Source organism: Chiloscyllium plagiosum, unplaced genomic scaffold, assembly GCF_037043375.1.
Source record: "Chiloscyllium plagiosum isolate Xiang-an unplaced genomic scaffold, Cpla_swu_hap1 HiC_scaffold_42, whole genome shotgun sequence".
Lineage (NCBI taxonomy): Eukaryota > Metazoa > Chordata > Chondrichthyes > Orectolobiformes > Hemiscylliidae > Chiloscyllium > Chiloscyllium plagiosum.
This window is the reverse complement of record NW_028270180.1, coordinates 32,335,467-32,347,990: the sequence shown is the minus strand read 5'-3', so window position 1 is coordinate 32,347,990 and position 12,524 is coordinate 32,335,467. Positions and strand designations below refer to the sequence as shown.

The window sequence follows — 12,524 nt, the reverse complement described above, 5'->3', positions numbered from 1 at the left end:
CCACCACATCTGGAACACCATTGCATCTGGAACACCACCACATCTGGAACATCACTGCATCTGGAACACCACTGCATCAAGAACACCACCGTATCCAGAACACCACTGCATCCAGAACACCACTGCGTCTGGAACACTGTCACATCCAGAACACCACTGCAGCCATTAAAAGCATCACATCTGGAACATCACTGCATCTGGAACACCGCTGCACCTGGAACACCCTCAACTCTGCTAACAGGTACTCAGGCCCAGCCATGGCCTGGAGCCGCACTGCCGCCACTGCTAGAACCATGTGGCTATTCTAGATTCAGAAAGGCTTTTGACAAGGCCACGCATGGTAGACTAGTTCACTCGCAAACTAAAAGCCCTTGGCTAATGACAGGTTGAAGCCTGTGTCCAGAGGTGTACTGTAGGGTTTGGTCTCTTGTTGCTTTGTGTTCATTAATGATCTACATTTGAATGTTGAGATATGATCAGTAAATTCACATATGGCATGAACATTGCTGATGTGATAAATGGTGAGGAGGAAAGCTTTAGACGACAGAATGATATAGACAGGCTTGCCTGATGGGTGGAACAGTGAAAATTGGTATTTAATCCTGAACAGTTTAACATGATGCCTTTTAGGATCTTTTATTTTTCCTTATTCATTCAGAGGTTGAGGGCATTGCCGACTAGGCCAGCATTTATAACTCATTCCTAAGCGAAGCCTCAATCACATTGCTGTGGGTCTGGGGTCACATGTAGGCCAGACCAGGCAAGGATGGTAGTTTTCTTCCCTAAAGGACGTTAGTGAGCCAGATGGATTTTTTTTCCCCGACAATCAACAATGGATTCATGGTCATCATTAGACTCCTAATCCCACCACTCAAACCAAGGTACCCAGAACATTATCTGGCTGTCCGGTTTAATAGTCCTGCAATAATAACACCAGGCCATTTCTTCACCTTCTGAAGAAGATCAGAGGATCAGAGTAATTAAAGTGAACAAAGGCAGGATGACAACAGGAACAGTGTTATATCTGTAGAGAGAGAGAGGACTTGGGCAGTGGTCAGTGCTGATTAGTCATGATCTTCTCAAACCCCAGAGATACCAAGCCTGACTGTCACAGGCATTGGTTAAATTATTCAATCAGCTTAGCATAAAATCACTGCTTGAGTAATTACTCTGATCACCATTTAGATTTTTAAAGCAATTTTTATTGAATGATTTAATGCACAAGTTATATTTGCATATCACACGGCAGCAAGCCTTGTTCCAGAGTCCCCGATATGGGTGTGGTGGAAATTAAATTGGTCTTTGTCAGTCGTGTGAAGCTCACAGTTAATCAGTGGCCAGTTTCAGGCTGTGCCAAATTTCCATTCCAATCAAAGTCCATTTGGTAAAGATCAATTTCAGCCCTGGATGTGTAATGGATACCTTTGTCCCTCTGTGGGATCCCACGGATCCATCCTGTGTTAGTGAGGTCGATCTCTTCAAACAGATTCTATGCTGCAGTTGGTGAAAACGCACTTGCCCCGGCAGGGGTCAGTTTCCATTTGAATTCTGCTTGTTTCCCCTTTCCCGAAAATGGATGGATGGACAGAAAGACAGTTTGCAGTCATAGAGAGTCTTTCATAACCACAAGATGTTTCAGTATGCATTACAGTGAATGAAGAAACTTTGAAATATAGGAAATAGCAGCCAATCTGCACACAGCAAGCTTCTCTGAATAGTATTGTGATAATAACAAGTAAAATATTGACCTTAAAATAATGCCAAAGGACTCTTAAAGGCTAGCAGACAGATGAGAGGGGTCCTATCTTTAATGTTTCATCCAAAGGCAGCACCTTTGACACTGCAGCACTCCCTCAGTATCTCTCTGTTAACCTGTATTGTGCACTCGATTGTCATTCAAATTTCCTGATACACATTTTCAGCCTGTGAAGTTTCGCAGTGAATCTCTAAACTCATGCTCCACATTCCTCAGGCGTCAACAAGCCATGCTCATCGCTACTAATTCTAAACAGCACTCCAGCAATATCAGGGTGATTACCCATTTCATGGACCAGCCTTCATTACAGGCTCCCTCTCTGTCACTCTCACACTGAATGAGGTGCTGTGTTAGCCTGGAGGGTCAGGCAAAGCTGGGCAGAACACCTTTCACAACTCGATGTTACAAGACAGAAAAGACTACTCTCTAGAGATCTAGACAGTCCCAGATGGAAAAGGTGAAAGGATATGGTGTTAAAGCTAGCATCAACAAAGCATTACTGGCATAGAAAGGTCAGGTGATTAAGGAAAACCACTCTGAACATCACTGTTTCTGTTTTTCTTTGTTTCAGATCTCCTGTATCTTCAGGTTTTTTTATCTGCATGTTTTAGCGCGCACTGTGCTAAGCGAGGTAAAAACAATGACTGCAGATGCTGGAAACCAGATTCTGGATCAGTGGTGCTGGAAGAGCACAGCAATTCAGGCAGCATCCGAGGACAGGCAAAATCAAGGTTTCGGGCAAAAGCCCTTCATCAGGAATAAAGGCAGAGAGCCTGAAGCGTGGAGAGATAAGCTAGAGGAGGGTGGGGGTGGGGATAGAGTAGCATAGAGTACAATAGGTCAGTGGGGGAGGAGATGAAGGTGATAGGTCAGGGAGGAGAGGGTGGAGTGGATAGGTGGAAAAGGAGCTGGGCAGGTCGGACAAGTCCGGACAAGTCAAGGGGATCGTGTTGCTGGAGGTAAGAAACTAGGATGAGGTGGGGGAAGGGGAAATGAGGAAGCTGTTGAAATCCACATTGATGCCCTGGGGTTGAAGTGTTCTGAGGCGGAAGATGAGGCGTTCTTCCTCCAGGCGTCTGGTGGTGAGGGAGCGGTGGTGGAGGAGGCCCAGGACCTCCGTTAATACGGCTTGTGCTGAGTAGAATTGGCTTTGTGTCAGACCTACACTGCACCAGCTCTGGGTCCCCTCGCTCCTGACGATGGAGGCTAAAAATTGGATCTTGCTGCACCACAAACTACATTTGGCCAATTAAAGCTGAGACAGGTGGATGGTGAGTTGAACCGTAAGGGTTCACCCGCAGCCTATTTCGTTCAGAAAGACTCGCAGATCACACATCAATCAAGCTTCTGATTGGTTATCTACTAAAATTACAAAGCTGAAGCAGGGAGTCCCAGCAGACGCTGGGACAGTGGTTTCTGCTGGACCCTCAGGTGGAGGATCAGAATGAGTGAGATGTGTGATTTGCGCAGGAGAGGGTTGGGGGGAAGGGGGCTCTATGGGGTTGTGGTTCATGGGAAGAGGTGGGTCACCAGAGAGGGCAGTGAGGAGGCTCAATAGTCAGGAGTCCCGCACCCTGGGTCAAGCCCCTTGGACCTGCACAAATCAAGGACTGTTTCCCCTGTCGACCCACCTCAACAAGCTGACCTTCCTGCACCTGTTCACCAGTCGGCTCAACAAACTCAGAATCACCTTGTCTGGAACTGAAGTAATTGCAGTTCATATGGAATTAGGTCCTTAAAGTGATCATTAATGCAGCACTCCAGGCAACCTCATCATTTTGGAGTTGGTGGGCATATCCATTATCTGGCTTCCCAGCTCCCAGGAAGGAAAGAGGAAAATTCCTGACCCTAGTTTCAGTCCCAGTCTGTGAGTTCTAGTCATCACAACAAGAACAGAACATCAATCACAAGGGGATGGAGCAGTTTGGGGGAGGGGACAGGATGTAATCGTTTAGGAGCTCACCTCCCAGACTATGGCAAGGTTCAGGGTAAAACCAATCTTCTACTTATGTCGTACAACAAGTGTTAGACCCTTTACTACTGGACTCTGCCAGATGGACCTCTAAAGTCTGAATGTGGGTCAGCCCAGAGTTGCTGACAATTTGATCGCAAAAACTTTGTCTTGATATCGGATTTCTCCTACACCCATTATATGAGCCAGGAGAAATAGTGCGGCAATAGCTAATTGCATCCATCCCGCCACACAGCAACAGTCCTCCCCACCCCTTTCAGGTACCTGCAGTGGGAAAATATTCACTACCTGTTCCTGAATATGATAAGTCTAAGATATTAAAATATTTGTGAAAAACATGCACCACTATGAATTTAAACATGAAATCCTCCAGTTAGTCAACTGTGGCATGGTTTCCTCTATTTACAATAAATCGGATTTTCCTCCATTTTTAACAGGTCATTTGCCTTCATGTCAGATTGTGGTACTGTATGTCTGAGACTCTCTTCCTCTGGGCTGCCAATCAAAGAGTACGTTGGGTCAGTCGGTAAAGCCATCGGATCTCCTTGGTTGAGCAGTGACCGGTTGTTGAGTTCGATGGGTGCAGAGGCCCTATGGCTCCTGTCATCTTTGCCTAGATGTGAGAAGATAGCATGTTTAATGAGATTTACAAAAAACCATGGACACCTGGGAGATGTTTCATTCCATTAAACTTTAGAATGTTTACAGAGTGTGATTAGATTCCAAGATCTAAACTACTTACTTTCCACTTCCTGAATTTCAGTCTTGTCTCCATCTCTATGAAAACACAAAATGAAATATGAAGACACACAGACTCAGGCAATGTTAAACAACAGTCTGCAGCTCTTGTTTTCTTAAAGTATGTGGAGAGCTGATTATGCAATATCCTCTTCGTTGTTTTGTCTCTCTCTTTTTCTTTCTCTCTCTCCCTCTGTTTCTCTTTATCTGTCTCTCTCTCTGTGTCTCTCTGTCTCTGTCTCTGTCTCTCTCTGTCTGTCTGTCTGTCTTTCTCTCTGTGTCTCTCTCTGTCTGTCTGTCTGTCTCTGTCTCTCTGTCGCTCTCTCTCTCTCTGTCTCTGTCTCTCTCTCTGTCTGTCTGTCTCTCTCTGTCTCTCTCTCTGCTGTCTGTCTGTCTCTGTCTCTCTGTCGCTCTCTCTCTGTCTCGGTCTCTCTCTCTCTCTCTCTGTGTCTGTCTCTGTCTCTCTCTCTCTCTCTCTGTGTCTCTCTCTCTCTGTCTGTCTGTCTCTCTCTCTGTCTCCCTGTTTCTCTCTCTCTCTTTCTCTTCAGCTGGCTATCTCTAGAAATGTGAAAGATTTTGACGGATTGATGGCAGGAGTATGTACTGGGGATGGTGGGAAGAAGGAAGAAAGGGATGCTGTGTCTTAGGGTGGAAGTTAAGGGAGGGGGGAAGCCAAAGGGAGTGGTGTTGCGACAAGTAATTAAATAAAACATTTATCTGGAAGAGTTGTGAATGGCAGGAAAGCAGCTGTCTGATCACAAAGTAAAGGTTTTAACAGTAAACTACAAACTAGCAAAAGAAAAACACATAAAAATGAAATGAGGACAAAGGTTAGGATCTAAAATGTTTAAACTTCCTGTTGAGTCTGACAGCTGTGAAGTACCTGATGAAAGACGAGGAGCATGCATTGAGCTTCATTGAAACACTATGGCAGGTTATGGACAGAGTGGTCAGACTGGGAGAAAGGTAGACAATTAAAATGACAGGCAAATGGGAGCTTGTGGTCAAGCTTGTGGATTGAATGAAGGTCTCAGTCTCATAATGTAGAGGAGACCACATCATGAGCAACAAATGCCTTGTATAAAATTGAAACAAATACAACTAAATCACTGTTTTATTTGGAAGGAGTGTTTGTGCTCTTAGACTGTGAGAAAGGAGGATGCAAAAGGATTGATGTGCTTGGGTAATAAGGAGAACTCCATTTGGGAGTGATGGAGCTGTTAACCAGGTACCAAGGAGGAAGCAGTCCCTTCAGAGTGCTGAATGGAGAGACAGTGAAAAGGACTTTGTCCCACTTAAAATAAAAACAGAAAGGTTTTCTAGCACTCATGCCGTCTCACTCCTTCAGCCTACACACGTGTTCCTTATGCCTCAATCCAATCACCTACCATCTTCTCTCATACCAGCTCTGTTCCCATCCAGCTCCCAAGATCCCTCAAACTCTTTATGCCAAGTTAAGGTACTTTGATATCCATGTTTCCATAGTATAGACCTAATAGCCCTAGTGATAATAGGGTATGTTAAAAATAAAGCTATAAAAACAGTTGGTCATTTAGTCATAACATTCCAATTTATTTTAAAAAGACAGATTTAGTTAAGAAAAATGCAAATGTCAATCATCCAGGCCCTTGAAAATATCAAAAGCAGAAACTGCAAGTATACCTTACATATTTTACATTTGAGGAAATAAAAATTGTGCAACTGACAGGATACCAGATGAGACGAGATCTTATGTTTTTCCGATATTCTTATATCCCTTGTTGCCCAATACCAGCCGAGGCCTGATGAAGGGCTCCAGACCAGAACGTCGATTTTCCAGCTCCTCGGATGCTGCCTGACCAACTTTTCCAGCACCGCACTCCCAACACAGGATACCAGAAATGTCAACCAAACAAACAATTTCTTACCCTGGGTGCCAAAGCTCCTCATAATGCATACAGCATACTGAAAGACCTGGGCGCCTTTAGACCTAGGCTGGTATGTCACACATTGGGCAACAAGGGACATAAGAACATCATAAAAACGTAAGATCTTATTTCAGCCTCAACTTCACTTTCCTTCCTGCTTTCCACAATCCTTCAGCCCATTACTATTTAAAAATCTGTTTACCTCCTTAGAGTCATGGAGTCATCAAGTCCTACAGCATGAAGACAGGCCCTTTGGCCCAAACAGGTCCATGCCGACCAAAATGCCCATCAACATTAACCCCATTTCTCTGCACCTGGCCCATATTCTTCTCACCCTTTCCTATCTATGTATTTGTCCAAGTGCCTTTTAGATGTTGTGAATGCACCCATCTCAACCACTTCTGCTGACAGCTCATTCCATATGTGTACCACCCTCTGTGTAAAATTCTTACATTTATTCAATGTCCCAGCATCCACTGCACTTTGGGGTAGTGAATTCCACAGATTCATGATCCTTGGAGAGAATTAATGTCTCCTCATTTCTGTTTTAAATCTGCTACCCCAACCCTAATACTGCGACCTAGATTACCCCAGAAGGGGAAATATCCTTTCTACGTCTACTTTATCCATCCCTCTTAGCATCTTCTTAATCTTAATTTGATCTCCATTAATTCTTCTAAACTCCAGAGAGTTTAGGGCTAAATTGCTCAACCGCTCTTTATAAGAGATCTCTAGAATCAATCTTGTGAATCTCCACTGAACTGTCTTCAATATAATTACATCTCTCCTCAAGTAAGGAGACTAAAATTGTACACAATACTCCAGGTGTGGTCTCACTAGTACTTTGTACAGTTGCAGTAACTACTTTTATACTTTATTTCTTTAACAGGTCCAAAAGGTGGAAAATGGGATTAGACTAGTTAGGTAGTTAGATGCTAGAATAATTAGATGGTCCAAAGGGTCTTTTACAATGCTGTAGACCTCTATGGCTCTAATTCAATACCCAAATTAATATCTGAGCTTATTGCTAAGAATGCATAATGCACCTATTTTCGCACCCAATTCCATGAAAATCCAACTCCCTGTGTCTGTAGGTCTCTCTCAGTCTGTCTGCCTCTTTACGTCTTTGTTTCTTTGGCTTTCTACATCTTTGTCACAAACTCTGACTCTGTTTCTCCCCAAGCTTTCTTGATGAGATAAGCTTTATCAGCTAGATCCTCTGCGGTGATAGTGTGGAACTCGCTACCACAGAGTTATTAAAGTGAATAGTTTAGATACATGAAATGAGAGGTTGGACAACTTAGAAGAGAGAAGGCAATAGATGGTTACTCTTGTGGATTTGGATGATGGAAAATGGGCAGACACTTAAGTGAAGCATAAACACCAATTTGGACTGGTTGGGCTGAATGACCTGTGCCATCTATCCTGCGTGATCCTATGTAGTAATGTAAAGAGCAGCAGCTAAACTGACACTTTGACTCAAACAGGCTATGAAGTGTGAGAAGTGAAGATGTCCTAGCTCCACTAAGTTTGAAGTTGAGAAATCTTGTTAATAGAGTGTAGAGAGATCCCTACCCTGTAACCCAGCTGCACAGGCTGATGTACAGTGATTTAAATAATGCAGGGTTTCAAAGGAAGTGGAATACAGTAGAATCCTTACTGTGTGGAAGCAGACCATTTGACCCATTGAGTCCGCAGAGTACCCCAGCCAGAACCATCCTATCCCTGTAACCCTGGCTAATGGCTAATCCACCTAGCCTGCACATCCCTGGACACTGTGAGCAATCCACCTAACCCGCACATCTTTAGCAGCTCCAAAAGCTAGTGCTTCCAATTAAACCTGTTGCACTATAACCTGGTGTTGTGTGATTGTTAACTTTGTCCACCCCGGTCCAACATTGGCATCTCCTAATTGTTATGGTCTTCTAGGAGGGTCATGGTAGAGAAGAACCCATCTGTCAGTATGGGCTTCCACACAATTTAAATCATTTTCTGATCCTCCATAAATTTCCCTGCTGTCAGTTTTGTCAGTAAGAATATGGCTAGCTGTTTACCCTTTAACTGCTGGCTCTTTGATCAAACAATACACATGCTCTGTGGAAGCAGAGGTTGTGTGGATTTTCTCCTTCCCTTTGTCAGGCCTTGACTGGCTTGGTGGTGCTGGAACCTCTGTCACTGAGTAGGCAACAAGTTCATTTTCAACCGACTTTTCCCTTCTGGGAACCACTGCGTATGCAACACCTAGACAGAAGAATGGATACGCATCGCGTGATTTTAGTTTCAACTCTGATTAAAAACAGACTTGGTAGAGGTGGAGAATAATTCAAGTCACTTACATTCATTTTCCTGTGTTAGTTGAGCACTATTATCGCTATAGTTATTAAAAGAAAAGAAGAAACTGTGAATGTTTCATTAAATGAGTAGAAGTTACAACAAATTTGCCCAAAAACTGAGAAAAGCCCATTCATACCTCAGTCCTGTTGTTGAGAGTTCATCACAAGACATGTATGAGATTGGAAAGACAAAGTTAAAAATTGCTGCGAGGAGTTTGCACTCAATTATAATTTTCTAAATTTGAATTCAACGATTTAAAGTTCTTACTTACCTTTGGCCATTTGTTGTTTTCTTCTGATTAAGTAAACCCCAACAATGCAAATTGGTACGACCACACATACTACAGCTACGATTGCAATGACTGGTTCTGCAGAAAAGAAGTAGCATTAATACGGGAACAAAACATATTTTCGTACCACAATTTATGGAATTATCAAGCTATGGATCAAATTCTGCAGCTTTAACCCAACTTGATATAACTTCAATTGTTTGAGACTCTAAGTGAATGTTTGTAACCTTAGCTTTTATGTTTACCTGTAGCTGCATGAAAATGTACCAGTCAAGTTAAAACCTGCACTCATCCAAAAGCTTTTGGGATGTGTGTGAGAATGTCCTCCCTTAGGAATGGAACTAATGTCCCATAGCAAAAACCAATGAGAAATCAATTACGTGGCACTGGTCAATTGGATCAAATGGTCTGTAAAGATTGAAGCCATTTAACTATTTCACGACATGAAAACAATGTTTACCAATAAATAAGAAAGTTTGTTCTGGGAAGGAGATATATTGATCAAGCATATGAGCCCAATTACATTGTTATTTGAATTTCAGACAACTTTGAAATAAAGAGGAAGACATGCACAATTGAACAGGTGAGTGAATTAAATGTGATATAATATAAAGTACAAACACAATGGTGGAATTTTATGAGGTCCTGAGTGACATTCATGAGGTGAGATTGTGACCGAGTTGTGAAAGAAGGCTAGTAAGGTCTTTCTTGATGTCAGGAGCAACTTGCTGCATCATTCATGCCAGTTGCTGCACAGTGAAGTAACAGCAAGTTGCCAATGAAAGGAGGATTCCAGTTTGTAAAGCACCTTATTAATGATACAGCTCTCCTCAGTAATATTCAGATTCCTATTGACTGAATGTGCCAAACAAGCTGGACATCACAAATTCTTGATATGGAAATCAGAGAGGGTATCTGGCGTATTCAGCTCGCTGCTCACTCAAAAGGACCTCCATGTTGGACACCAGGCACCAACGTGGCAGGAGATGATCCATGGGCACTGCCACTCGTCCACAGACATTGGCATCTGACATGTGACAGTCTCCAAGAAAAACCCTCACAGAAAATCATCAGTGCACTTACTGGATGTTTCTATACTTCAGGGCTGCCCCTCAGGCTGTACTGGCAGCTCTCATTGAAATCCTATAGCAAGGATATTGTGTGCTCAGGGAGACACACCTAGCTCATGGACTGAACCAGGTGGTAACTCCAGGGTGTTCACCTACTGTCATAGCACTCACTCACTCTGTGTCTACCTTGATACCCTCAGTACCCTGGCCTCTCATTTTCTTTGGACATTTCCCCTCCCTAATGAAAGGAAGCAGGTTCACGGTATTTCTGTTTTGCTGTGCTGTTTAGCACAGACACCAAGCCAAGAAGCTTGTCATGATGGCCTGCAGCTTTCAGTCAAGAGAAGGGAGATAGCCTTCACTCAGGGGCTGCCAGCACAGTCAGTCAAGGGTAATCCCCGATACCAGTCCAAGGGCTTGGATACAGTCAGGGAGATCAGGGTCAGGAAGAGCGAGCAACTGGATATTGGGCAACCCACCAATTCCCTTGACACTTTCCACCCTACTGTGAAGTGTTTCCCTCTTAGAATGAGAGACAGGCAGTTATTACAGGAGATGGAAGTGGTGGCACGACTATTACTGTTGGTGCAGCTGGGAGGTGTTCCAAGCAGGAGAGTAGGCAGTACAGAGGGAATGCAGGGGTTAATGATGTCAGGTTGGGGAGGGTGACAGTGAGTGTGGAAAGATGTTGCAGTCAATAGTGAGACTGTTATAGAATGAGCCTTAGTGGGAGCTGGGTGCAGTACAGACTGTAAGTAAGTCTGAGGTATCAGAGAGGAGATAATGGCATCTACCTTACCTAATCTTCTTCATACAGAAGCTGGGTATTCCTCCAGATGGCTGAGACTGCTTTAACCCAGGTGGCAATCTCAGACTAGGTGGTGATTGGGCCTAATGTGTGTTCCTGGGGAAGAGGAAGCATAGCTCTCCCCACCCCCACCCCCCATCCCTACTTTGCACCACCCGCACCACCCTGTTCAGTAGCACCCCCAGTTTCCTCCACACAAAGGTGGGACACTGATTTCCCCATTTCTGACATGTCTGGGGCAAATATCAGGAATGATGCAGAGCAGTTCCAGACTGACAGAGCTTGTCCCCGCGCACAACAGTCTTTTAAAGATTGCACTGGCACCACGAAAGCCAGTAATTTATGAGATATCCCTGCAGTGTGAGTTGATCCAAGGTGGGAATAGAATCAGACAAGAGGAATGGGAGTAAGATAGATAGTTAATGATGTGAGTTTATTAATACACAGCATGAAATCTCACCTGGGCTCCTGGACAAAATCTCTTTCAAACAACTCAACACGACCGGACACTTGGACAAAAAAAAGATTCAGCCCCCAATGTGTTAATGTGTTACTCTGGTAATGTATTACTGTGCTAATCTGTTACTCTGTTAATGTGTTACTGTAGTAATGTGTTACTCTGTTAATGCGTTAATGTATTACTGTGTTAATGTGTTACTGTGGCAATGTTTTACTGTGTTACTATGTTAATGTGGTAATGTGTTACTGTGTTAATGTGTTATTGTAGTTAATGTGTTACTGTGGTAATGTGTTACTGTGTTAATGTATTACTGTGGTAATGTGTTAATGTGTCACTGCGTTAATGTATCACTGTGTCATAATGTCACTGTCACCGTATGGAATTAAATGTGAACAATTAATTTATATTTAACATTATAGGAACATTTTACTGAATAGTTATGTCTCTCCAGGCCTCCTCTATGAGATATAACTATAAGTTCTTAGAATAAAAGATAGAATTCATTAAAATTGGTCCGACCCCAAAGGGAATTGGAATAACTAACCTCAGGCATACTCAAATATTGTCACCAATATGGATAAAATATGGATTATCAATTTCCAAATTACATTATCAGATGAGTAATACCTGGCAACTTCTCAAACTGGAGTAGTTTTAGAAATGAAAAGTACTAACTGAAAATAGTCACAGTAATCAGCTGTCCACAGGTCCCGCTACATGAGAAAATTTGTGAAATAAACAAATGACCAGTCTCTCCTGAAATTGACATGTTATCATTAGACACAGAACCTGCATTTCCTGCCTGACTTTACATGATGTTCTCATGCGGAAGATGAAAAAAAAAATCCCCTGCCATTTTCCAGTTTGGAGACAGTGAACTGATATGTGGGAAGAAACAACAAGGCTCATATTTCAAATAAACTAAAACAAAGAACTGCAGATCCTAGAAATCTGAAACAAATCTATAACAGTTCTGATGAAGGACCACTGAACCCAAAATATTGACTCTGCTTTCTCTCCACAGATGCTGCCAGACCTGCAAAGTTTCTCTAGCAATTCCTGTTGTTGAATATCAAGTAATTGTTTGTAGCAGAGCTAGACAGATGGATTTGTAACTAGAGAAAGCTCTGCCTGCTTTCTCAAGAAGGGCACTACTCCCAAAGGTAATGCTATTGGAGAAAAACAGCCAA

At 43.0% G+C, this 12,524-nt stretch overlaps 1 protein-coding gene across 1 annotated transcript in view; it reads right to left on the bottom strand.

Moving 5' to 3' along the window:
- Nucleotides 1-1,186: 1,186 nt before the first annotated feature.
- The window catches only part of LOC122542422 (uncharacterized), a 29,381-nt gene continuing 18,043 nt past the window's right edge, over nucleotides 1,187-12,524 (bottom strand). Inside the window, exons 4-7 of the mRNA XM_087982034.1 lie at nucleotides 8,979-9,074; nucleotides 8,428-8,614; nucleotides 4,471-4,505; nucleotides 1,187-4,341 (exon numbers count right to left, since the gene is read on the bottom strand). Coding sequence (XP_087838160.1) covers nucleotides 4,127-4,341; nucleotides 4,471-4,505; nucleotides 8,428-8,614; nucleotides 8,979-9,074 — 533 coding nt within the window. The 3' untranslated portion in view covers nucleotides 1,187-4,126. The remainder of the gene's footprint in view (nucleotides 4,342-4,470; nucleotides 4,506-8,427; nucleotides 8,615-8,978; nucleotides 9,075-12,524) is intronic.